Source organism: Lepidochelys olivacea (assembly GCF_965140295.1).
Source record: "Lepidochelys olivacea isolate rLepOli2 genome assembly, chromosome: 4".
Classification (NCBI taxonomy): domain Eukaryota; kingdom Metazoa; phylum Chordata; order Testudines; family Cheloniidae; genus Lepidochelys; species Lepidochelys olivacea.
The window spans coordinates 22,009,620-22,034,882 of NC_140414.1; the positions used below are offsets into that span (position 1 = coordinate 22,009,620).

Consider the following 25,263-nt stretch of genomic DNA (forward strand, 5'->3'; position numbering starts at 1 on the left):
GCGTATGTAAGTGCCCCTTGCGTTTTGCAAGCCACCCCCAATTCCGAAGTTAGCCCCTCCACACTCCCATTCAGCCCCCCCTCCCATTCGCCCACCCCCACCCCGCCCCAGGCAGCTTGGCAGAGCATTGCGCGCCGGAGTGGAAGCTCTCCCTTGGGTCCCTAATGCACAGCCCGTCCGAGGATCGGCAAAGCCCCCCGGGATCCCCCCACTCCGCCGCGGGCCTCTAGGAATCATTTGGGGCCGGTGCTTAAAATCCCAGCCGGCATCTTTAAGGGGGAGGAGGGGAATGAATCTCCCCCCGCCTCCGCCCCCCAGCCCTATGGAAGCGACCCAATCCGCCGCCGCCTCTCCGGGGAGCCCATTTCGCCGTCCCCGTTATGAATTATTTGCAGCCTTTGCCCTTGGATAGGAATTAGCGCGCTGGTGCGTAAAGAGCCGCTGGCGCAGCCGGGCCTCTGGTGCGATCCGCACCCCCGCAGGGCCCATGGGTGCTGCTTCCCCTCCGCCCTTCGCCTCTTCCTCGCGGGGCTCCCCCAGCCCCGCAGCCGGGAAGCGGCGGACGGAGGAGAGAGCCTCCTTTCGGCTCCAGGCATGCACCGAGCAGTGAGATCACCCGGGTTATAAATATCTCTGTGCCGCCAGCGCTTCGCCTCGGATCTCCCTAGCGCGCCGCAGCGAGGGGGGCGATGCCTTCCCAGCGCAGCTAGCCCGCGCCGCGCCGCAGACGGAGCAGGAGCCTGGCTCGCAAGATGCGCTGGGCACCCTCCCGGCTGGAAGAATGAGCCTGTCCTTCTGCTGCCTCCTCTCCCTCAGCCGCCTGATCCTCAGCAGCGCCCTGGCGCCGCTGCCCCCCGGAGCGCAACTCGGGCAGGCGGCCCGTGCCGGCGGCGCCTCCTCCGCTTCATCACCTTCCTCTTCTTCCTCCCCCTCCTTGGGAGCCAAAGGAAGCGGGCCGGAGAGAAGCAGCTTCCAGTGGAGCCCATCCGGGCGCAGGAGGGGCAGCCTCTATTGCCGGGTGGGCATTGGCTTCCATCTGCAGATCCACCCGGATGGCAAAGTCAACGGCTCCCATGAAGCCAATCTCTTAAGTAAGTTCTGGTCTCTGCCCTGGGGCGGCCACTGTGCCACGGGGGAACCGAAAGCGCCAGGGGAGCAAGGAAACCCTCCCCAGAGCCTTGGTCTTGGGTAGGATTCCCTCCCCCTGTCTGTAGCTGGGTCTAGAGCGTGGTTTGGGCTAGCGGGGAGCAGAGGCCATGTTCTGCCTTTATGGCCTCCAAAAGATCAGCTAAACCCCAGCCCCGCAACTGGAGGGAGCGAATGTAAACATGACAGATTGTCTTCTTCCCAGAGCTGGGGGGGGGGGGGGGTTCTTTTCTGTCCTCGCTTGATCCCTTTCCTTTTTTTCCTCTTTATACTCCGGGCTACAGATTAAGCAAAACAACACAAATCTGCGTCAAATAAATAGTAATTAGAAGAAGTTGTAAACATACAACCATTTGACAGGACAAATACCAGCAGTGATGGTAATTTAAACCAGGTTGAACGTTCTAACTAACAATGATGAGAGTATGCTCCAGAGAAGTGAAGTGCAATAACCTTGTGATGGCAGTAGTGTGTGTGTGTGCGCGCTTTCCTGTGAGGGAAAGAGTTATAAGAAAAGTTCAGAGAAAGGCCAGGCAACAGAGAGAAGCCAAAACGTGTATTTGAACTACTGGCGCATGGTGTTCATAACGCTATTTGCACGCAATAAGGCTTGCATGTCAAGTTGCAAAATTGGGCAGAGCTTTTAAGTACTATTTTAAAAAAACCTCCCAAAATAATGGATTTCACCCTAATTTCTCATCCTCAACGAGTGCATTGACCCAGGAGGACACGCTCATTAATATATACTGTGAGTAAAGGCGCAGGATCTGGCCCTGCAACTAGCCTTGAACAAGTACTCTTGGGTTTGATTTCTCTGTTTCACTCTATACTTAACGTTTTGACTTTACCTTTGTCACCGTAGCGTGTCTCATTTCGTTCATTTTTACTCATTAATAACGGATTTGCTGCGCAGAGGCCGGATCCAATTCCCCCTGAAATCATTGAGAGATACCTTTGACTGACTCAGCGATGGATCGGGCCCCAGCCTCTTTGCCTCTGTGGGGCAGAACTTACTCATGTAGCCAACCAGGAGGGTTTAGTCTACTGTTGCTTGCTGAAATGTATATGTGTGTTTGATAAATGCAAACTTTAATTCCATAGCTCCATCTAACCTATCTTGATACAGATACACATATACACAATATTATATATATACTCTGAAACCTCTCTCTCCATATACACTACATGGACATTTATATAGATATATATCTCCCTGTAGTGTGTGTGTGTGCGTATATATATATATATACTACATGAGTATAGACTATATGGATATAAATTAGATTAAATATAGATTAGGTGGCTATAAATAGACATAGATTACGTGTGTTTATATAAAATATTCTCTGGCCAGTGTTATACAGGAGATCAGGCTCGACGATCACAATGGTCCCTTCTGGCCTCGGAATCTCTAACATAGACTATGTGGTTATAATTCAGATAGACGCTGTGGGGATAGATTATATGGGGGTAAATTAGGCTAGTTGCAGACTCTGTGCCTGTAAAGAGCTGTGGACTAGGGCGCTCTAAATTCGCTGCAGACCGTGGGAAGAGGTTATATGGCCCTGCAGCAGGTATCGACTTGGTGGCTAGAGGGGATGCCCGTGAAACTGGGATCTAGAGGCGCTGGAGGCAGGGAAGCTTTGCACGGGTCGGGAGAACGCAGTCTCGGGGTCCTGTTCCTGCAGGCCGCCTGCTCCCCGAGCGGGCTGCTCCCCCGAGGGGCAGTGAGTCGCAGAGAGCTGGGGGCCCTAATTATTGGAGCCACTCTGTGAGCGGCCGGGGCAGCGGGATACAACGAGCCAGAGCTGAGGAAATGCAGCGGGAGGACGGGACGGTCTGGGTGAGCCCGCCCGGGGCCTCTGCTCCGTAACCTGGGGGCTCAGCCCCCGCTGCGGGCTCCCCGCTGACCGCGAGCCCCAGCCTCCTCCCCTGGGTTTCAGCTGCGGAAGGATCGGGCCCGCGGCCCAAGGGTGGAGCGAGCCTGCGATCGCTGGGCCGGGGGCCGCTGCGAGCTTGGGGCGGTTGAGGCTGACCCGGGCCCGGGCAGGTGCAGCCCCTGGACGAAGCCAGGGGCTCCGCGTCCTTCCGCCCCCCACCAGCGACCTACTGCAGCTTTGCTTCGGTTCAAGGCGCTTCCCGATGTCGCGGCGCCTCTGGAGCAGGGGTACGCGTGCCCCGCCCGCTCCCCCCGAAAACACCCACCCCGCTGTCTGCTCGCTCAGCCTGTGACCTCCCTCCGGTCCTCACTTCGCCTCTTGCCACCGGGCCCAGCCAGGTATCCCTTGCCTCCGCCCCCAACACAGGCTCCTGGGCTCCTTGTAACCTAGAGCCCCCTATGAGGAGAGACCCCAGAGTCTTTAGATCTAGGTCAGGGCTCCCCGCGGTGAAAGGCTCTGGCAAAGCAAGGCGAAGAGGAGGAAGGAGCAGAGCATGGGGAGAAAGGGTGTATAATCGGAGCGAGTCCCGCACAACAGCTGGAGAGGCACCCGGCCCCTTTACCAGCCTATCGGAGTAAGGGGGCGTGCAGGAAGGGGTCAGCTGGCCCAGCATCTGACCCACAAAGAAGAAAAACGGTCGAGGACTCGCGGGTAGGATTTTCAAAATAACTAACTGCTCCCATTGAAATCACTGGTGAAACTTCCCTTGATTTTAATGGGAGTAGAATTAAGGCATGGTGGACCGCGTATGATCAAGACCACCCACGGCTCCCATCACTTTTCCTGAGACTTTCCTAGAGTCCAATACATTTTCTGGTCAGGATTTCATTTATTTAGTTGCTGTTACTCATTCTAAATTTTTCAGTCTCTTGCTTTCATTTTATGTCTCTCTCCACCTGATTGCCTATTTTGGATTCTTTCCCCACAGCTGTAACAGTTTACCTTTTCCCTAGATGAATCTCTTTATGTCTCTTGGTATTATTCTCCCTCTGTCTTTACTGGTGTTTACAGTTTCACCCAATTCATCTGTTATTTTCATAAGAACACTGTTTACCCCTTCATGCAGATCATTAAAGAAGAAATTAGATAATGTAGGATTTAGTAATACCTAGCACATGTGTAGATAGTCCTTTGCATTTTCAAAGCACTAAAGGGTATTCAAAATGTCCTTTAAAAAATGACTAGGTAAAATATTACCTTCTTACTCAACAGATCTGCTCTCCTCCTATATTCAAAATTGTAACTAAAGAAGTGTGTGCTCCTTGTTAGCCTCGGACAGCTAAACCAGAGGGAACGGTGCTCTATTTCTGTACAAGTGCATCAGCAACAGAATTGTGCTCTAGGTTTCAATCAGTTACATCTATGCAACCAGAGTGAAAGCAATGGTGTTACACACTTGTCACCACAGGCAGACCTGGAAGACAACCTGGTTGCACGGGTATCACTAAGGGAAGAATTTTGCTGCCAGAACCTCTGTTACAGATGACTGTAAACAAGAGGGAAAGAAGCCACTTTGATTTCTGGTTCCTAGGTTCCATCTGCAGGGCTCATAGTAAGAGAAAACATCATTTTAATAGTGAACAGTACACATTTGATATGGAAATAACTAAGAGACAACAAACCCAGAACCCATCAATGTCATCTTGATAGTCACTTTTCAGACTAGAACCCCATTTCAACTCATTAATCCTCCAAACAGCCATGTGATGAAGCAAATATTAGTCTCATTTTAGAGATGAGAAAATTGAGGTGGAAAGTTTAATAGCCCTAGCAACTCCAGTTGATGTCCTGAGCACTCTCAATTGCCACTGACCTCTGAAAATGAAGCTACAAGCATGAGATTTTCAAAAGCACTCTGCACTGCCTTAGCTCTGCTTCCATTGAAGTCAATGAAAACTGAACTCTTTTGATCATCACACCCCAGATGATTTGTCCACCCCTACATCACAAGCCAGTGGCAGTCACTATTAGACTTTAGGAGTTCCTGACATCTATTCCCATGCTCAAACCACTAGACCACACTGCCACTTAAACTCTAAACAGATGCGTGACTTTCTGTCCTGTCTTTCAGAACTGCCTACTTGTAACAGAACTGCCTACTTTGTCATTCTTCCCTTTATGTTTTGTATTGTTTGAGTGAAGCAACATGATACTTTTGTTTAAACCTAAAACTCAGAAGAAATGCCAGGCCTCCTAGAGGAGCTCCCGTCTTGCTGTTATTGGCTTTGACTGATGTTCAGGTCTTACTATTACTGCGCAAATGTCCTAGTCTTGGAAATCAAAATGGCAGAAAGAGTGGTGGTGCTTTAAAAAGAACATTAAAAAACATAGGGTGTGGTTCTGTATCACCTCTGGATGTGGAATGCTGGTGAATTCAAGTGGGAGTTCTGCCCACAGAGTACTTACAGAATCTGGCCCATAGGGAATAATTTAGGCCCTGATCATGCAATCAGTTCTATGCAGGCACAGGGCTCCACCTGGGCATAGCTGATTGCCTCACATTCTATTCACATTCAGTGTAATTCTTCCTAAAAGAAAGGATAATTTTGCACTAATTAATAGCAGAACTGTACTAAAAACTGTGATAAAATCTCATATTCTGTCCTTAACTTACCACATTTTTAAAAATATAGTTATTGCACTTTACCGAGGGCTCCATTTTGGAGGCTCATTCACAAAACATAGATGGTTGTATGCATGACCAGGAAAGCCAAACTTATAGTGTCTGTCCCTTTAATCTTTTCCAGGCATTCGTGTGTGGATCTGCCAGTGGGTGAAATTATTAGCTCTGTTTCAACTCAGAGTTTCCAGCTAATGCACCTCTTGAGGAGAGAGTGTTGGGGGTTCCAGAGGAGGTGGGTGGGGAAGTGAGGCATCTGAACCCATTGATTCTCAGAATCAGTGGGGAAAGAAGCACTCAGCCAGCAGAGGAGCTATCTATCCACAGTTCTGTCCAACCTTCCTATCCTCCTGGGAACATAGGTACTCCAGGAGTCATGTTGCCATTAGCTGTCCTGCCTATAGTTGTGCAAAATCACCAAGAGGGGTGCAGATGCAGAGTGGAAATTAGTGCTGCCAGGATCAGCATTAATTCCATGTGGATATCCACATGGGTAACCAGTCACTCTTTAGTACCCTCCAAAGCATGTTTTTCTTCCTCCCCTTCTCTTGATTCACAGACCCACCAGCCTAGTGGCCAAGTTGCTTCCTCAGGCTCATGTGTGTGGCAGGGAACATGTAGAAGTGTCAATCCTTCTCTTTCCTGTCATCACCCACTCTTCCTCTGCAATCCCCTCTTCCTGCACAGGTGGAAAAGGTGTACCAGCATCAGTGTTTGACCCATGCATACGTATACTATGTATATGTGTGTATATATATATATATGTGTGTATATATATATATATATACACACACACACCCTCTGTAGCCCCTGCAATACATCTTAGATCGATGCTTAGACAAATGGAATCTCTAATTTCCTTCACTGGACATAATATACCAACTGCAAATAGTATTCTCTGGAGTTCAGCCTTGTTTGTTCTGTTGCTTCTTACCAAGACAGGATCATCTTTTAAATGATTTGATTAAGACTTGGAACATGTTCCCTTGCACCCATAAATAAGGCTACGATTTTGTCATGGTTATTTTAGTAAAAGTCACGGACAGGTCACGGGCAATAAACAAAAATTCACAGAAGCTGTGATCGGTCTGTGACTTTTGCTGCTGCGGCTCCATGGTTTCCCCTGCCACCGTGGTGGCTGGGAGCTGTCGGGTTCCCCCTCTGGCCACGGCAGGTGGAAGTTGCAGGGGGTCCCCCTCTGCCAATGGTGGCTGGGAGCTGCAGGGGGGCCATATTTCCCAAAGAGAAAAGGGGACACCCCCAGCTGCTTGCCCGAGGCATCCCCCTTCCTTTCCCCTGCATGAGGCTGTCTCCATCACTGGAACCCTGAGGAGGGCCCCCTCAGGAATCTGTCACCTGCCCCTGGAACCCTGCAGGGGACCCCCTGTTGCCTATCGCTGCTGTCGCCAGAACCCTACCGGGGTCCTGCTGGGCGCTGGCTGCAAGCTCCAGTCCTGCAGCCCGTGGGGCTGAAGCAGACAGTGTCATGGAGGTCACTGGAAGTCACGGATTCGTTGACTTCCATGACCTCTGTGACATAAATGTAGCCTTACCCATAACTGAAGCTTCATCGCACAAGCTGCAATATAGGAGAGCATCTGAGACACTCATGGCCAAAGGGATATTTTGAGTGACTGAAGCTCATCCTCAGAATTCTTCATCAGGGAAGTTCCAAGATCCAGTGTGTTTTCCTGAAGCACCATGGGGGATGTGAGAAGAGGGTGGTGAATTTCAGAGGCATTCCACAGACAAGGTTGGTCACACAAAAAGTAAAGGTCCGTAGACTTGCCAAATAACTGCAAAGGATCCATGAACAGAGAAGGGCCCCTGTGCAGAGATCTCACTCTTCTCAGGTGGAATAGGGGCTGTAAGCTACTTCCACAGCCACATTCCCACCTTCTCAGTCACCCAGGGGAGGAGGGTTCTAAGATCTCTAAGTGGGGAAGGTCTGAACCAAGGGAATTAATCCCTCACGAGAAGAAGTCAAGAAAACTTAATTGACATGGGGTGAAAGGAAAAGTACTGCCACGCATTAAAAACTGGCCAAGAGACAAGAAATAGGGATCAGTTTTGAACATGGCAAAAGGTTAATAGAGGCTGCCCCAAAGACATTGTTTAATATATTCATTAGAGAACTGGAAGAGGGGTGGTGTAGCGCTGTGATGACACACTGGTGTGGCACCTCCTGCTGGTTATCCTGGGAATTAGCTTGATTCCAGCTTGGAGTACCCTCTGCTGACTCACCTGTCTTTGGCCCCATGTCTTTCCCGGACCCTGGAGTTCTGCTCCCAGCAGTCCCCACATCCTGGGTTGCCCCTCCCTGGGGAACCCCCAATTCTCTATCCCCACCTTGCCTCAGTGGCTACTGCCAGTCATCATCTAGCCCCCACTCACTGGGGCAGACTGCAGTGTAATGGCCACTCATCATTGGTAAGGGGTTAGGACCAGCTGCCTCTGCCTATTCCCAGGCTGCACCTCTGTAGCCCCAATACCTTCTTTAGGCCTTGCACAAGGCCTGCAGCCTGGGGAATTACCAGGCTGGAGCTCCCCAGCTCCTTTTACCTTTTCCCCAGCACAACTCTACCTCAGATACCCTTCTCTCTCCAGAGCTAGAGAAAGACTCACTCAGCTCCTGGCTCACAGCCCTTTTATAGGGCCAGCTGTGGCCTGATTGAGGCATGGCCCCAGCTGTGGCTGCTTCCCCAATCAGCCTAGCCTTTCACAGGAGCGGGGTAACTGCCCTGCTACAGGTGGACAGCAAAGTGGCAAGTTTTTCAGCTGACTCTAAATTATTTGAATGATCAAGACTACAGAAGATTCTGAGGAACTTCAGCAGGACCGTATACATCTAGATTAATGGGTCATATGAAAGACAGTGTTGACAAAGGCAAGATAATGCACATTGCAAGGAATGGTTTGAGTCTTTCTGGGTTCTGAATTCAGTGTAACCACTCCAGAAAAAAGACCTGGATGTTATTGTGGGCAGCCCGATGAAAACCTCAGCTAAATGTGCAGCGGTGTTCTAAAAAGGAAACAAAAAGTACAAATGGATGAAGAATGGGATAGAAAATAATACTGAAAATATTATAACACCATTTTATAAATTGATGTTCTGCCCTCACTTGGAATATTGTGTTCAGTTCTGGTCACACCATATTAAGAAAGGAGTAGTGGAAACAGAAAGGGTTCAGAGAGAAACAACAAACGATCAGAGACTTTTTTATGAGGGGAGATTGAAAAGACTGATATCATTTAGTTTAGGGCGGAAATCAGAAGGACCTTAGTCTTGAAAGTTTTTCCCTGTGGGTGGACGTTAGGGCTCCCCAAGGACACAGGGGTTCACTCACATAGAGCAGTTGTTAGGATGAGGCCCTAAGAGGCAGCATTATAGAGGTACACAAAATACCTAAAAGAAGTACCCAATGATCAGGTGCTCTTATCTATCTCTTCGGAGAATTCAAGAACAAGGCAATATTCAATGAGACAGAAAGGTGACAAATTTACAATTGATGAAAAGAATTGGTTTTAAAAACAGTGACTAATTAATTGGTGGAGTTCATTGCCACAACACATCACTGAGGCCAAAAGTTTCAAAAGTGACAGGTGATATTGAGTGCCCAACTTGAGACACTTGAAAGAGGTCAGATTTTCAATAAATGCTGAACACCCATCCCCTCTGAGGTATCTCAAGGTGGGCACCCAAAACTTGAGGTACGCAATATCACTAGAGACTTCTGAAAATCTCCACCTAAGAGTTTAGTAGGATTCAGGAGAGGCTAAGATGTTTATATGGATAATGAGTACATGCACAGTGACCGCTGGTAGGTTAAATACATTTTTTAAAATCAGCAACATACCATATCAGGCATAAATCACCCACTAACTGATGAGATATAGGAAGCAGATTCCCATCTGAGCATTACTGGGTTGTTTCAGCTTCATCGGAAGCACATGGTATTAGCTAATGTCAGAGACAGAATATCAGACTCAATGAATCACTGGTTTGATCTAACTCCTGTGTTTCTAGGCATTGGCTGGGCGGGACCAGGTGGCTTGAGGGGAAGTGCACCTTGTTAACCCACAGATCCTGCACAAACACAAGGGGAAGGTGAATACAAGCAGAGGTTGTATTTACTTCACAAACCTCTCCATGTTAGTGATGCCCAAGAGCAGGTGCAGCAGAGGAGGCTCCTGCAAAGAGGCTCCAACAGAGCTGTGTGGCCAGGAAGTGGTGGGGCAGCACTGGGGACCCACACCTCGATTCTCAAAGGTATTTAGGCTCCTAACTTCCATTGATATCAATAAAAATTAGGAGCCTAAATACCATGGAGGATCTGAGCCCCAGAGCCAAATGGAGGCACAGGGTCTCAGTGTCAATGCCGCCTGTGGATCATGAGGCTTGGGAGGTGGAACCACAGCTTGTTCTATGCCCCTTGCACAGAGTTTATTTCCCCTCTTAACCTTCTTCTGAGGGTTTTTGTCATGGGAAGTGGTGATCTGGTCCTGTCTCCAGTTTGTTTCATTATGGCTACAAATCTGCACTGGTTGCCACCTATGAGATTGGCAATTGCTTCCATTCACTAGGCTACACGCTATCTCTGGTCCACAGCACAGTTCCTACATAGAAGAAAAACAATGGACTGAAGGCAGCATATGGCTGTTTTTTTGGCTCAAAAACTGTCTGTTTCAAACAGCAGCATGCAAATAACTTCTCATGTTAGCAAAAACAATGAGGAGTCCTTGTGGCACCTTAGAGACAAATTTATTTGGTAATAAGTTTTCGTGGGCTATAACCCACTTCATCAGATGCATGGAGTGGAAAATACAGTAGGCAGGTATAAATATACAGCACATGAAAAGATGGGAGTTGCCTAACCAAGTGTGGGATCAGTGCCCCTCTGCCATGTACATTGGCCAAACCAGACAGTCTCTATGCAAAAGAATAAATGGACACAAATCAGACATCAAGAATTGTAACATTTAAAACCAGTAGGAGAGCACTTCTATCTCCCTGGACACTCAATAACAGGCTTAAAAGTGGCCATTCTTCAACCAGAAAAAAATTCAAAAACTGACTTCAATGAGAAACTGAAGAACTGGAATTAATTTGCAAACTTGACACCATCAAATTAGGCCTGAATAAAGAGTGGGAGTGGCTGGGTCACAACAAAAAATAATTTTCCCTCTGTTGATACTCACACTTTCTTGTCAACTGTTGGGAATGGGCCACAACCACTCTAATTGAATTGGCCTCATTAGCACTGACCCCCCACTTGGTAAGGCAACTCCCACCTTTTCTTGTGTTCTGCATTTATACCTGCCTCCTGTATTTTCCACTCCATGCATCTGATGAAGTGGGTTGTAGCCCATGAAAGCTTATGCCCAAATACATTTGTTAGTCTCTAAGATGCCAGAAGGACTCCTCGTTGTTTTTGCTGATACAGACTAACATGGCTACCACTCTGAAACCTGTTCTCATGTTCTGAGGCTGAAAAAGGTTAAGGATGGGACAGGTACTGTCTGAACATGCTTCTGATACAGAACTACTCTGTCCTTAAATCTGAATATCCTTGTTGATGTGGGTTCAATCAAATCTCAAAGGCCCAATCTTGTATTTTTCTTGTCTACCAGAACTCTCACTGAAATAAAAAAGAGATGTGTATACTAGGGGATTGCAGGATCAGATGGGACCATTTATGATATCTAAAATAGCTTTATAAAAATGGGTTTATTTTGTTCATTTTTAAAAGCACATTGTAACCAGAATATTGCCATGGGCAAAGTTCTCTCTTAATCAGAAAGGCGTGGTGGCAAGCATAGCATGTTCCTCACATTTATTTATGTACAATACAATACACTATTATCAGTATTGCACCATTATGTAGTTTATATAATTTCTTCTGGCACCGATTACAGTGTGATCAGCAGGGTTGCTGATCGATGCATTCAGTGGCTCTTTGCACAGTGAAACTATTGATTAGGCTTTTAGAGAATTATGATCTTATATAAAATGAATTGTCAAGCTTGCCTGTTTCGGGGGGTCAGATTCTGATTATTTATGCCAGTTTGAAACTGAAGTAACTATTGACTTAGTGGAGTCACTCCTGATTTACACCAGTGCAAGTGAGATCAGAATAAGGCCCACCTTGTCTTTGGGCAAATTCTGATTCAATTAATTGAATTAAGGATAGCAAGTTTTGGTCCATCTGAAGTGACCTTTGAAGGTAGAAGTTGCATGAGGGCCTCTGGTCTCGTATGCCTTTAAAGTGAAATATCCTAATCATTTTAAGAATAATTGGCATAGTTCAGAAGTGAGCAAACTACGGCCTGCGGGCCACATCCGGCCAGCGGGATCCTCCTGCCCGGCCCCTGAGCTCCTGGCCCGGAAGGCTTGCCCCCGGCACCTCCCCTGCTGTTTCCCCTCCCCCGCAGTGCCATGCTCTGGGCGGCGGGGCTGCGAGCTCTTGCTGGGCAGCGCAGCTGCAGAGCCCGGCCTGACCCGGTGCTCCATGCTGCGTGGTGGGGTGGCTGGCTCCAGCCGGGCGGCACGGCTGCCTGTCCTGGTGCTCTGGGCGGTGCAGCTGTAGGACTGCCAGCCATCGGTGCTCCAGGCAGCGTGGGAAAGGGCCAGGGAGCAGGGGGTTGGAGAGAGGGCAGGGGAGTTCGGGGTGGTGGTCAGGGGGTGGGGGTCTGGATAGGGGTCGGGGCGGTCAGAGGGCGGGGAACAGGGGGGTTGAATGGGGGCAGGAGTCCCAGGGGGCAGTCAGGAAGGAGAGGGGGTTGGGTGGGGTGGCGGGGGGCAGACAGGGAGAGGGGTTCCGGGGGCAGTCATGGAGAAGGGGTGATTGGATGGGGCAGGGGTCCCAGGGGGGGCAGTCAGGAATGAGAGGAGGGGTTGGATGGGGCAACGGGGGGCAGTCAGGGGTAGAAGTTCCAGGGACGATCAGGGAACAGGGAGCAGGGGTGTGTGTGGATGGGGCAGGGGTCCTGGGGGGGCCGACAGGGAACAGGGCGTGGTTGGATGGGGCAGGAGTCCTGGGGGGGCCATCCGGGGTGAGAAGCAGGGGGGGTCAGATATGGGGTGGGGGCCAGGCCATGCCTGGCTGTTTTGGGAGGCACAGCCTCCCCTAAGCGGCCCTCCATACAATTTCAAAAACCCGATATGGCCCTCAGGCCAAAAAGTTTGCCCGCCCTGGCATAGTTGAATTAATATACAGTAAGGATCAAATTAATCCCTTAATTGATAAACAGAATGCCCATTGTCATTAGGCGTTGAAATCATGGATGCAGGCTTCATTTTGTACCATATTGCATGAAAAGCTCATAAAAATTGTATATTTTCTGGTGTTTGTTTTTAATATTTTTTGTTCTTAAAAAATGGGCATAAAAATGTCAGCTGACATCAAGAACTAATCTCCTGGTTTTGCTCCAAGTTTTGGGAAGGGAAAAGGAAATCTGAAAAAAAACATATGTTTTTTTACCAGCTCAGTAAATGTCTATAGATTACATTTTTTATGTATGTGTATGAAAAATCTGTGTACACCAAGCTGAAAAGTTACAGTCTCATAAATTTTCAACAGCCAAAATAATAGAGGGTGTATAGATGTAGAACAGAAAAAAGGAAATATTATTGATATAATGAAAATAAAGGGCCTGATTCTCCTCCAACTTACATCGCTTTTACACAGTTGTATGTCCATTGACATCAATGGTGTTATTCTTGATTTACACAAATGTTAATAAGTGCAGAATTAGGTCCAAATAGTATATATACCCATTTGCTTTTATACATACATATGTATTTTGGTTTGTTAATATATAGACAGCTCAATTCACTTGAAGGGAAACCTGGGCTGTAATTCCTTTCTTGTGGAGAAAGAATTCCTTTCTTATCTTTGAAAACTCGTGGCGAACGGGGGAAGTCCCGGATGACTGGAAAAAGGCTAATGTAGTGCCAATCTTTAAAAAAGGGAAGAAGGAGGATCCTGGGAACTACAGGCCAGTCAGCCTCACCTCAGTCCCTGGAAAAATCATGGAGCAGGTCCTCAAAGAATCAATCCTGAAGCACTTACATGAGAGGAAAGTGATCAGGAACAGTCAGCATGGATTCACCAAGGGAAGGTCATGCCTGACTAATCTAATCGCCTTCTATGATGAGATTACTGGTTCTGTGGATGAAGGGAAAGCAGTGGATGTATTGTATCTTGACTTTAGCAAAGCTTTTGACACGGTCTCCCACAGTATTCTTGTCAGCAAGTTAAAGAAGTACGGGCTGGATGAATGCACTATAAGGTGGGTAGAAAGTTGGCTAGATTGTCGGGCTCAACGGGTAGTGATCAATGGCTCCATGTCTAGTTGGCAGCCGGTGTCAAGTGGAGTGCCCCAGGGGTCGGTCCTGGGCCCGGTTTTGTTCAATATCTTCATAAATGATCTGGAGGATGGTGTGGATTGCACTCTCAGCAAATTTGCGGATGATACTAAACTGGGAGGAGTGGTAGATACACTGGAGGGCAGGGATAGGATACAGAGGGACCTAGACAAATTGGAGGATTGGGCCAAAAGAAATCTGATGAGGTTCAATAAGGATAAGTGCAGGGTCCTGCACTTAGGACGGAAGAACCCAATGCACAGCTACAGATTAGGGACCGAATGGCTACGCAGCAGTTCTGCAGAAAAGGACCTAGGGGTGACAGTGGACGAGAAACTGGACATGAGTCAGCAGTGTGCCCTTGTTGCCAAGAAGGCCAATGGCATTTTGGGATGTATAAGTAGGGGCATAGCGAGCAGATCGAGGGACGTGATCGTTCCCCTCTATTCGACATTGGTGAGGCCTCATCTGGAGTACTGTGTCCAGTTTTGGGCCCGACACTACAAGAAGGATGTGGATAAATTGAAGAGAGTCCAGCGAAGGGCAACAAAAATGATTAGGGGTCTGGAACACATGACTTATGAGGAGAGGCTGAGGGAACTGGGATTGTTTAGTCTGTAGAAGAGAAGAATGAGGGGGGCTTTGATAGCTGCTTTCAACTACCTGAGAGGTGGTTCCAGAGAGAATGGTTCTAGACTATTCTCAGTGGTAGATGAGGACAGGACAAGGAGTAATGGTCTCAAGTTGCAGTGGGGGAGGTTTAGGTTGGATATTAGGAAGAACTTTTTCACTAAGAGGGTGGTGAAACACTGGAATGCGTTACCTAGGGAGGTGGTAGAATCTCCTTCCTTAGAAGTTTTTAAGGTCAGGCATGACAAAGCCCTGGCTGGGATGATTTAATTGAGGATTGGTCCTGCTTTGAGCAGGGGGTTGGACTAGATGACCTCCTGAGGTCCCTTCCAACCCTGATATTCTATGATTCTATGAAAGTCCACCTGAAAAGGAGAATGGGGAGATCACAGAAATACATGGGGACTAAAACCTCCACTCTCCAGGGGACCCAGAGCTGGTTGTCCCAACCAAATAGTGGATGGTGCTGGGCAGAGAGGGAACATGGATAGGATGCTCAGGAGAACTGATCCAGTCCATTTCCAGGACAGCTGGTGGGTTCCTGCGGAGATATGGCTCTGAATTAAAACTTCCTTCCCCTGCCAGATTCCAGCACCTTGCTCTGGAGATAACTTCTCCTCCATCTCAAATTAACTGGTCAGACCCGGCACAGAAGGAATCAAATTCCAACCTTCTGACCCAGCAGGAGTGAACCAAGTCCATTGTAATTAAAACAACAAAAAGCCCCAATGCACAAAAATTGTTGTGTGCTTATAAGTATTTTAAAGCAATCCCTTTTTTAATCTGGAGCTGAGCAAACAAAAAAAGAGCACTAACAAATAAAAAAAAAATCTCACTGCGGTCAGTATATCTACTTTTGACATTCTATAACAGTGATCTCTTTGCAGAGCACTTAGTCAGCCTAGAAAGCCACAAAGTCCTGGGAAGGCATCCTGACCTCTCTTTGTTTGGCCGTGACATTGCATCCTCACAACACAATGTCATCACGTATTCAGGCAAAGCAATGAAGCAAACATTGCAATGCAATGTCAAGTGCACACTTCATAGTTACTTTGTGGCTCTCTGGGATGCCATTCCAAATAATATCTCCTATAGTTCTCCACTCTCCAGATGCTTGAAGGGACAATGAATGACCCAATCCATTACTCAGTATGCATTACACTGTTTCAGTGTGTCAAGCGGCAACAGAAGCACTCTGTGGTAAGTACTCTGGCTAATGTCAGTCTTGCAACTTTAATATGGGCATCAGGGGTTCAATCCAACTCCCATTTAAATCTACCATTGACTTTGGTGAGAGTTGGCAAGGGCTCTCCATGCCCGGAACAACCACATGGTGCATTTCCCTACTACTGTTTTGCAAATGTGTGTATAAATTATTCCCTCTCAGTGGAAAGAGGATGCAGGGGAGGATTGTTTCAGGTATGGGGTATATACTTTACAGATGAACCACAATCAAAACACCAGATCTGAACATCCCCAAAGTTTGCGGTATTCAACATTTGGATCCAAATTGTGAGTCCTGAGCACATCGTTTATGTATTTATATAGAGAGAACTAGAGGTGAAATATTATTGTTGTTCTTGTTTTAACCTCAGAAATAAAACAGAATTTACAATTAAACAGTTAAACCTTTGATTACTTTGTATACATTAGGTAAAAAACTCACACAGGGCCCAACCCTGCCCTTTAATGAAATTGCAAGGATCTCTATCCTGTACAGGAAAATCCCTGTCTGGGGTGGAAAGCTCAAAGCCTATTCCCCATGCTAGTACATTAAGAAATGTGAGGACCTTGGGAAGACTGCAGGAAGATGGAGCTAGATCAGTCACAGATCTGGAGTTACTAATTTTTTTTGTATGACATCCTATGCTGTCTAACCATATTCATATAGCTGATTTCTGGGGGTGAGGGGTGGGGAATGGGCAGCAATCCCATAATTCCTTACTAGGAGGTTGGGTACCTGGGTGACATGCACACAGAGTGGCACCAACATTGGGCAATGCATTCTGGGGTGTCCTACCACAGCTAGGAGGAAAGAGAACAAGTTACACAGTCAGGGAGTCTTGTCCCAAGGGAAAAAGCAACGTGCCAGCCTGGTTACAGGATGCCAAACATGCCAGTCTAGGACAAACACTGTTATATCTGCCATGGTTACTAGACATGCAAATAATATTTAAAGCCAGTTATGTCAATACCTGGTTACAAACTCAAGGTATGTCTAGACTGCAATCAGGTGGTGTGTTTGCAGCACATGTAAAGATACCTGAGCTAGCTTTGATCTAGCTAGATTTAGCTGGATCAAAGGTAGCTCGAGTAACAATATCAGGGAAGCTATGGCAGTATAGACATTGGCTGCTCGAATGTGTACTCAGGGTCCTCAGTGGGTGGGTGCCACCAAGGCTTTGCTGCTAGCTTGGGGATGTTTACATGTGCTGCAATCACATCTCTGGATTGCAGTGTAGATATACCCTGCCTCAGTTAAAAGTTCTAGTGAGTCATGAGCCTAAGGGCTGAGCCTTCCACCTCAAGAAGTAGTTCTGATAGTTTGTAAGCCCATTAGGAGTCCGAGGGTCAGTGCCCGCAATTCCGAGTCAAGTTGTTAGATCAGCGATGTCCTGAAGCTTTGCAAAGAAGGAGATCCATTTCTTGGTTCAAACAAATCTGAATAGGCCTGAAACTTTACACTTGTCTGCCTGTCCAAAATTTCCCTGGAGACACCCAATATTATGAATAGGATGAACAGAACACCCATCTGTACATTTCATTGGCTTCAATGGGATATAAGCACATGCTTAATGGCTTTGCTGAGTTAGTGATGGGATTCCCTATGTGCTCAGGTGCTTTGCTGAATTGGGGCCCAAGTCCTCAAGCATGAGATTTCAGTAGAAAAAGAATTGAGCCCAGTATATCTCTCAGCTTTCAAAGGCCCAAATGTGGCCATATACCTTGATCCTTTACTCAAAGAAGGAATTCAGATACCCTGGTGACAGACAGAGTAGTTCCATGGAAGTCAATAGGGAAAGGGAAAAATAAATTTTATTCCCTTAGGGCCAGATTCTGCCATTCTTAGTCAAACTAAATAGTGTATTATTCCACAAAACATCCCATTGAAGTCAGTGGGAATGCTTGCTGAGTAGGATTCTACTCAATGTAAGTAAGTGTATTAAAATCTGACCCATACGAATCTTAAGAAGACATGGAATATATTCCTTTAGCATAATTATATTTGCTGTAACTTTGTTTCCATAGTGCAATATACCAGTAAGTAAGGAGGTATGGTTTCATTTTGGATAAAATGGGGCAAAATTTAAAATGCTTTATTTTCACTGCTTTTCCCTTTAGCCAAATTTAATCCGCCCTAGTTTTGCATATGTTAAAATGAGAGACATACCCCAATAGGGTGTCTTAAATGGACACACTAATACACACTAATGTTATCCAGCTCGATAAGCCCTGCCAAAAAAAAAAAAAAAAAGATTTTGACCTTGTGCATGCGTCTCCAGCTCCGAAGTAACTACACTTCCTCTGAATCAGAATGTGTCATCCAAAATGCAGATCAGTTCTACTCCTGTATTTCTGGTGCAAATCCTTTATAACAATAAATGTGAGAGACTAAATTTGTGTGAACTGGAGGGAAATTTGGGTCTGAAATAAGGGACATCACCGAAAACCAGGGACAGCTGAGATGTATTTGGCCAAGAGGTCTCCTAACAGGATAATCAAATAATTGCTTTGATGGCATGACACAGTGTCAGTGAGCCATATGGTTGAAATGATTGGCCTCTGCTGGTTTGTGTCATAGCCGACTTTGAACGGAACAGAGTTTGTTGGGTTTTTTTGGTGTGTTCATAGGAAGAGAGGTCTGTTAAGTTTAACAGAGATATAGGCTATTGTATGGGCATTTAGCCCTGATCCGACAAAGACTTATGCATATACTTAACAGTATATACATGAATAGTCCCAGTCACATCAGTGGACTACTCGTATGTTAAAGGTTACGTACATTCGTAAGTTTTTGTGGGATCGGGACCCAACAAAAGACATTCTCTGCATTTCTAATGATCATGTGTCAGTCATCTGAAAGATGACTTAAGGTTTTAAAACAATCTTAAGACATATATAAATAAATGCACATTTCCAATAAGCAAAGCAGTAAACAATCAAATGTGAAATTATTGCGTAAACCAAGGACGATGGGGTTTTTCAAAAGGAAACTACGATTTCTTTTTGTCAGAGTGATCTGAAAAGTATTGTGATTTATTCTGGGATTTCTGTCATCCTAGGTATTTTGGAAATATTTGCTGTGTCTCAGGGGATTGTAGGAATACGAGGAGTTTTCAGCAACAAATTTTTAGCGATGTCAAAAAAAGGAAAACTCCATGCAAGTGTAAGTAAAAACTGAATTACCAGTATATATTGTTTGTTAAAGGCATTGTGGCAACTTCACATGTACCCGGTAGCAAAAGCAGTTTTCCTGGGGCTCAATCCTGTAAGGTGCTCAGCACCCACGTACTGTGCTGAGTGCCCTCAACCTCCATGACCTCAATGAGGAGTGCCTTTCAGGATGGAGCCATAGGTAGGTAAAAAACAGACAATTAGATGACAGGTAGATATAAAAATTGGAAGCTCTGGATAATATTTATTACATTTTTACCAAAGAATTTTATTTTTTGGCAATCAGATTTCTGTCTTCAAAACAGTAGGCTCTTTGTTCAATAATGTCTTCTCATTAGAGAAAGGAAGTAGATTTTCACAGTTAGTTTTATCCATGTGTTTCCTTAAGAAAAAGATGAGGAGACACAGAACTGGGGTCAGATCCTATGTTTGTTGAAACAGATGGAAATTAAGATGCAGACTTGGCACTTCAGCTCAGTTTGCTCTGAGGGCATATGATGGAATGGAGACATCCCAGTTGTAATAGCATGTAATACCACGCAGAGGGAGAAAGAAAAGGAAAGAAGAGAAAATACTATGTCCCCAGTTCAAGCAGGTATCCCTATTCAGAAAAGCTAGGTCACTGAGGGGCCTGTATTTTAACCTGGAGTATGTGTTTGACCTTAAGCGCACCCTTTAACTTATCCTCATGCTTAGATGCTTTCTTTACCTGGGGCCACCATGCACTAATCCCCTTACCGTTAGTCCCTGATTTGGGGGCTAGTGATTGTTGCAGAATACAGCACACAAGTGCGCATAGCCCTTCCTTCTACCACTTTCCCAAATTCCTCATACAGCCACATAAGTATTAAGTGGCCCCTCTTGTCCCACTGAATATAATGGCAAAACTCTTACTGATTTCAATGGGAGCAGGAGCAGGTCTCTGCTGATTGCCCTTTTGCAATGTGCCGTGTGACCTTAATTTCCATCGACTTCAGTGAAAACTATGAGAGTTGAGGGCACTCGGCACCTTACAGGATCAGGCCCTAGTAATGTAAGCTGTGAGATTTCAACAAAATACAGACTCCCAAAGTGAGAGCATTATTTCTATTTTTTAAATCAGAGTAACATTTGACTATTTAATTTCATTTAAAAAATATTTTCCCCTTTTGTTTTTCTACATATTGGTTATACTATAGGTTCCAATATGCTTTTCCAGATATCTATAACCTTTTTAAAAATCAAGGATATTCTGTCCTTTTTGCTTTTGCTATTATTGGGGACAAGGGAATGTTTATTAATGTAACAAATCATAACATTTACTCTGCTAATGTAAAAATAACACTTCCTAAAATGTATATATCCTAATGGGTAAGTCCTAAAAAAAGAAAATGTCTTTAACACAGAGGTGTCATACAAACAACCTGTGATCTGGATTCAGCCTAGATGATGCATTTATGTGACCCACATAGTAAATCCAGAATCTGAAGAATCTAAGCTTTTATTTTAACAAAAAGCAAGTTTCTAGCTCTCAAGGTTATGAAGAAAATCTCCCAAATAAAAAGCAAGTGTTACAGAACCAATTACACTGCCTGAGTCTGCAGACAGCCTGAAACGTTTAGAGGTCTGAACCCCCACAGCCTCCCATTAATTTCACTGATTTGTTAACTCTGAAACCTAATGCCAGTCTAAGCATTTCATTGCTTATTTTAGCAATCGGAATGGGGTTGGGAGTGTAACCTACAAGTGAAGAGAAGGGAATTGGGAGTTAGTGCAGGGAGGGAAATACAGAGGGAAGAAAAAAGGAGAGACACAAAGTCAGGGAAGAGGAAGAGAAGCATACAGAAGAAGATAGAGAAAGAAGAGACACTTAGAGCAGAAGTAATGGTGATCTTAAAGGGAGCAGATTTTCCCTTTGAGTAATACTGACTGCAAGGACAAGGTATCGAACAAATAATAAAGAACAATAATGACTACAAGTGTAGTTTTTTACCTAAAGAACACATTGTATGTACAAATCTCCCATCACAATCAGTGGGAGATTCATAGTGGATTGAAAGGAGTCTTCAAATTTTACCCCATTCAACTGACAATTATTTAAAAAATGAAATTCATAGATTCCAAGGCCAGAAGGGATCACTGTGATCATCTAGTCTGACCTCTTGTATAACCCAGGCCAGAGAACTTGCTCCAAATAATTCTTAGAAAAATATCCCATCTTTATTTAAAAATTGTCAGAGATGGAGAATCCACCACAACTCTTCATAAATTGTTCCAATGGTTATTTACTCTCACTGTTAAAAAATTTATGCCTTATTTCCAGTCTGAATTTGTCTAGCGTCAGCTTCCAGCCATTGGATCATGTTATACCTTTCTCTGCTAGATTGAAGAGCCCATTATTAAATATCTGTTCCCCATGTAGGTACTTACAGACTATAATCAAATCACCCCATAACCTTCTCTTTGTTAAACTAGATAGATTAAGCTCCTTGAGTCTATCACTATAAGATAGGTTTTCGAATCCTTTCATCCTCATGGCTTTTCTCAGAACCCTCCCTCTCCAATTTTTCAACATCCTTCTTGAATTGCGAACACCAGCACTGGACACAGGATTCCAGGAGCAGTCGCACCAGTGCCAAATGCAGAGGTAAAATAACTTCTCAGCTCCTTCTCAAGCTTCTCCTGTTTATGCATCCCAGGATTGCATTATCCTTTTGGCCACAGCGTTGCATTGGGAGCTTATGTTCAGCTGATTATCCACTATGACCCCCAAATCTTTTTCAGCGTTACAGCTTCCCGGGATAGCGTCCCCCATCATATAAGTGTGGCCTACATTCTTTGTTCCTAGATGTACACATTTACATTTAGCTATATTAAAATGTATATTATATGCTTGTGCCCAGTTTACCAAGTGATCCAGATCACTCTGCACTGGTGACCTGTGCTCTCCATTATTTACCACTCCCCCATAGTTTTGTGTTATCTGCAAACTTCATCGGGGATGTTTTCTCCCAGGTCACTGATAAAACTGTTAAATAGCGTAGGACCAAGAACCAGTCCCTGCGGGACCCCACTAGAAACACACCAACTCAGTTGATTCCCCATTTATGATTACATTTTGAGACCGAAGTTTTTAATCCATTTAATGTGTGCCATGTTAAGTTTACAGTGCTCCGTTTTTTTAATCAAAATGTTGGTCGTACCAAGTCAAACGCCTTGTAGAAATCTATGTGCCTGACATCAACACGAGTACCTTTATCAACCAAACCTGTATGCTCATCAGATTTGACCCTCTCCCCAAAATGAGTCTGACACGTCTGCTGTAAGGAGACCAAATCCACTGGTAAGGGCTTCTAGCAAGGTAACAATGCGGGGCTCACAGCAGCAGAGCTCCTTCATTTAAGCCTGATGGGGGCATCAAGCGAAACGTATGTTTTGTATCTGACTCTTTGTCATTGTGCTCTCTGAACTGAATGAAAAGGCAAGAAGAAACACATTAATAACTGACTGCTGGGAGCTGATTCACCACTGGGCTGCTGCAGACAATAGCAACAGGGTGCAGCAGTGCCTTGAGCTTGCTATTGCATTTTACAGAGGACTACAGGATATCATAGGTATTTATATGGTTCCCACCACTGTACTGTTTGAGCACCTCACCATCATTAATGTATTTATTCTCTCACTACCCCTGTGAGGTCGGAGAGTGTGATTATCCCCATTTTACCTACGGGGAGCTGAGGCACAAGGAGGCTAAATGACTTGTTCAAGGCTGCACAGAAAGTCTGTGGCAGAGGAGGGACTTAGATCCAGGTCTCCAAAGTCCTACGTTAGTGCTATACTCACTGGAGCATCCTTCTCCACTGCTCTGCCACCATTACTCCCACTGAGAAGTCCTTGACTGCATGGGGAGATGTATTGATTTCGGCAGGATGACAGAGCAAGGTATTACTGAACATGAGTAAGAGTGACCAAAGTGTGTCAGGCCAGCCAGGGTCTTCCCACAGCCAGAATACCCACGAGTTCTGCTAATCCAGAGGCCACAATTTAAAGCTGGTCTTCCCTTAGTAGATGGCAATGGTATCACCACTTGGCATCACAAGGTGGGGCAAACTCTTGGCTGAGAGCAGCTGCCTCAAGGGGAATACCAAGTGCCTGCATGCCACACTCCATCCTGAGGCACAAATCAAGCCCTGGTTTTTATTGTCATTTATAAGATAGGCTGCCTAGCACCTACAGGCATAAACATGATTATTCTCTTTTTATTTAATCATCATGCAATAGGAAAATTCAGCATGCTCTAGGAAAAATATGCTGAATAAAACCATTCCTCTCTAAGAGGGATGGCCTTTTGCTTTAAGTAAAACACAGGTGCTTTGTAAAAAGAAGAGTCTTCAGAAAAGAAAGATAAAGGCACCTACAATTACCATAATAGGTTTTCCTTAACTGCAGCTTCAATGTTAAGAGGATGTTGAAAATAACACTTTTGTATAAATCTCAGGACAGTCAAGTAACTACTGGCTAGATTATGCTTAAGAATCTGTTCTTTTCAGTGGCATCCAATACCTTCATTATTCCGTTTTAAGTTTTGATTTATGTCCCGGCATTAGCAGAAATTAAATTAAACCCTTGTCAGCATATGGTTAATTGTCACCAAAAAAAACCCCACAGTGTTATAAATGGACACCAATTAGACAGGTCAGACTGAAAGGTTAGGACACATGATTCCTCAGTCAGATGAAAGCAACAAATTTGTAGAAACTTGACCCAAATGTCTAAAGATTGCTGGGCTAAATAATGCAGATAATGCAAAAACAGCATCTGTTGTTCTTTCCTGTCCTGGCAGGATAAAGTTATTTCTTGGCCTAATGAGTTTTAAACAGTACAAAGCAAATCCTGCGCCTGTCACTCACTGCACCTCTTTGATATAAAAGTCATTCCGATGACTTTGAGCGAACTGTAGATAAAAGTAATTCCTACAATTATTTGGGGTCCTTCTAAACCAATTCTCTAGGACCTGTTTTCTCTTATCTGAGCTTAGTGCTTTAAATTAGCCGTCTTTCTTTAGATGGCAACTTAATTAAATTATAAAGTGGTTCATTTTTAAGGAAACTGGATTCAGAAATAATATTAAAACTAGCAATTATCAGTTCCATGCACAGATGGGTTCTTTCTAATTTTTAAGTCCTCAGTTAGATGTTTCAACATTATTATCATTAAATGGCTGAGCTCTGGTTTGGTCTTGATCTCAAAAGAGGGTTTGGTATTAGCATAAATGCAGAAATATTTTCCTACAGGGTTGAAGGTAATTTTCCTTTGTTAAGAATTGTTCTAAATTAATAATTATGGGCTAAATGCTTCAGTCCTCACTCAGGCAAATCTCCTATTGAATTTCATTTAAAAATTGAATTGACTTTATGACTTGTCCCTATAGTTCTATTTGTATTTCCTATGTAACAGTTTCTGAACAGGTGCCAACATTCAGTGACCAAATGATACGTAGAGTTGAATAGAGTCAGTTGCAGCTTTTTAGATGGAACATGCTTTAGTTAGATATTGCTTTTCAAAATTGAAAACATCTGGTTTTGAAAATGCAAAATGTTTTATTTTTTAAATTTCAATTTTTGAAAAATGGAATGGGAGGGGGTGGGGCAGAATCATAAAAAATAATTATAATCAAAAAAGAAAAAAACAGTGAATTGCCAACCCTGCAAAATGAAAACAACTTCAACATTTTTCAGAAAATCGGGTTTTCCTTTTTTTGCCCTGATTTAAAGTTGTAAGACAGTCTGCCTGGGTAAAGCCCCTTCTTAGCAACATTGTTATTCTTTGTTGATGAGATCCTCATTGTACTCCCATACATTTATTTATGGAAACGACTTGGTATTTCAGCTCACTGCATTGCTGAACTGCAGGCCCATCAATGGCTTTTCAGTGTCACAAATGCTTTCTTGTTCAGATTTCAAAAATCACTTCAAGTATGTGGACTCCACTTTGAATCTCTCTATTGACGTGTGCTGTTACACTGAAAGTCACTGGGCAGCTGGCAAACAATTCAAGTGCTGTATCTGACCCTGATGTGTTTGTCAGGGGAAAGAGAATCAGATTGGAAATATTTTAGTATGTGTTTGTTTGTCTGTTCTCTTGCCATGTTGGACGCGGAGAGTGGGACTTGTAAAAGCGCTCGG

General features: G+C 45.0%; 1 protein-coding gene across 4 annotated transcripts in view; it reads left to right on the forward strand.

The window, feature by feature from the left end:
* Positions 1 to 664: 664 nt before the first annotated feature.
* FGF5 (fibroblast growth factor 5) overlaps positions 665 to 25,263 on the forward strand; it is a 38,130-nt gene continuing 13,531 nt past the window's right edge. For 3 of the 4 annotated variants that reach the window (XR_014711515.1, XM_084627509.1, XM_084627508.1), the window contains exons 1-2: positions 665 to 1,091; positions 18,988 to 19,091. Coding sequence is in view for 2 of the 4 variants with exons in the window: in XM_084627509.1 (XP_084483635.1) it covers positions 782 to 1,091; positions 18,988 to 19,091 (414 nt within the window). In the remaining 2 variants the exon portion in view is untranslated. The remainder of the gene's footprint in view (positions 1,092 to 18,987; positions 19,092 to 25,263) is intronic. The other variant, XR_014711516.1, reaches the window with a different exon arrangement.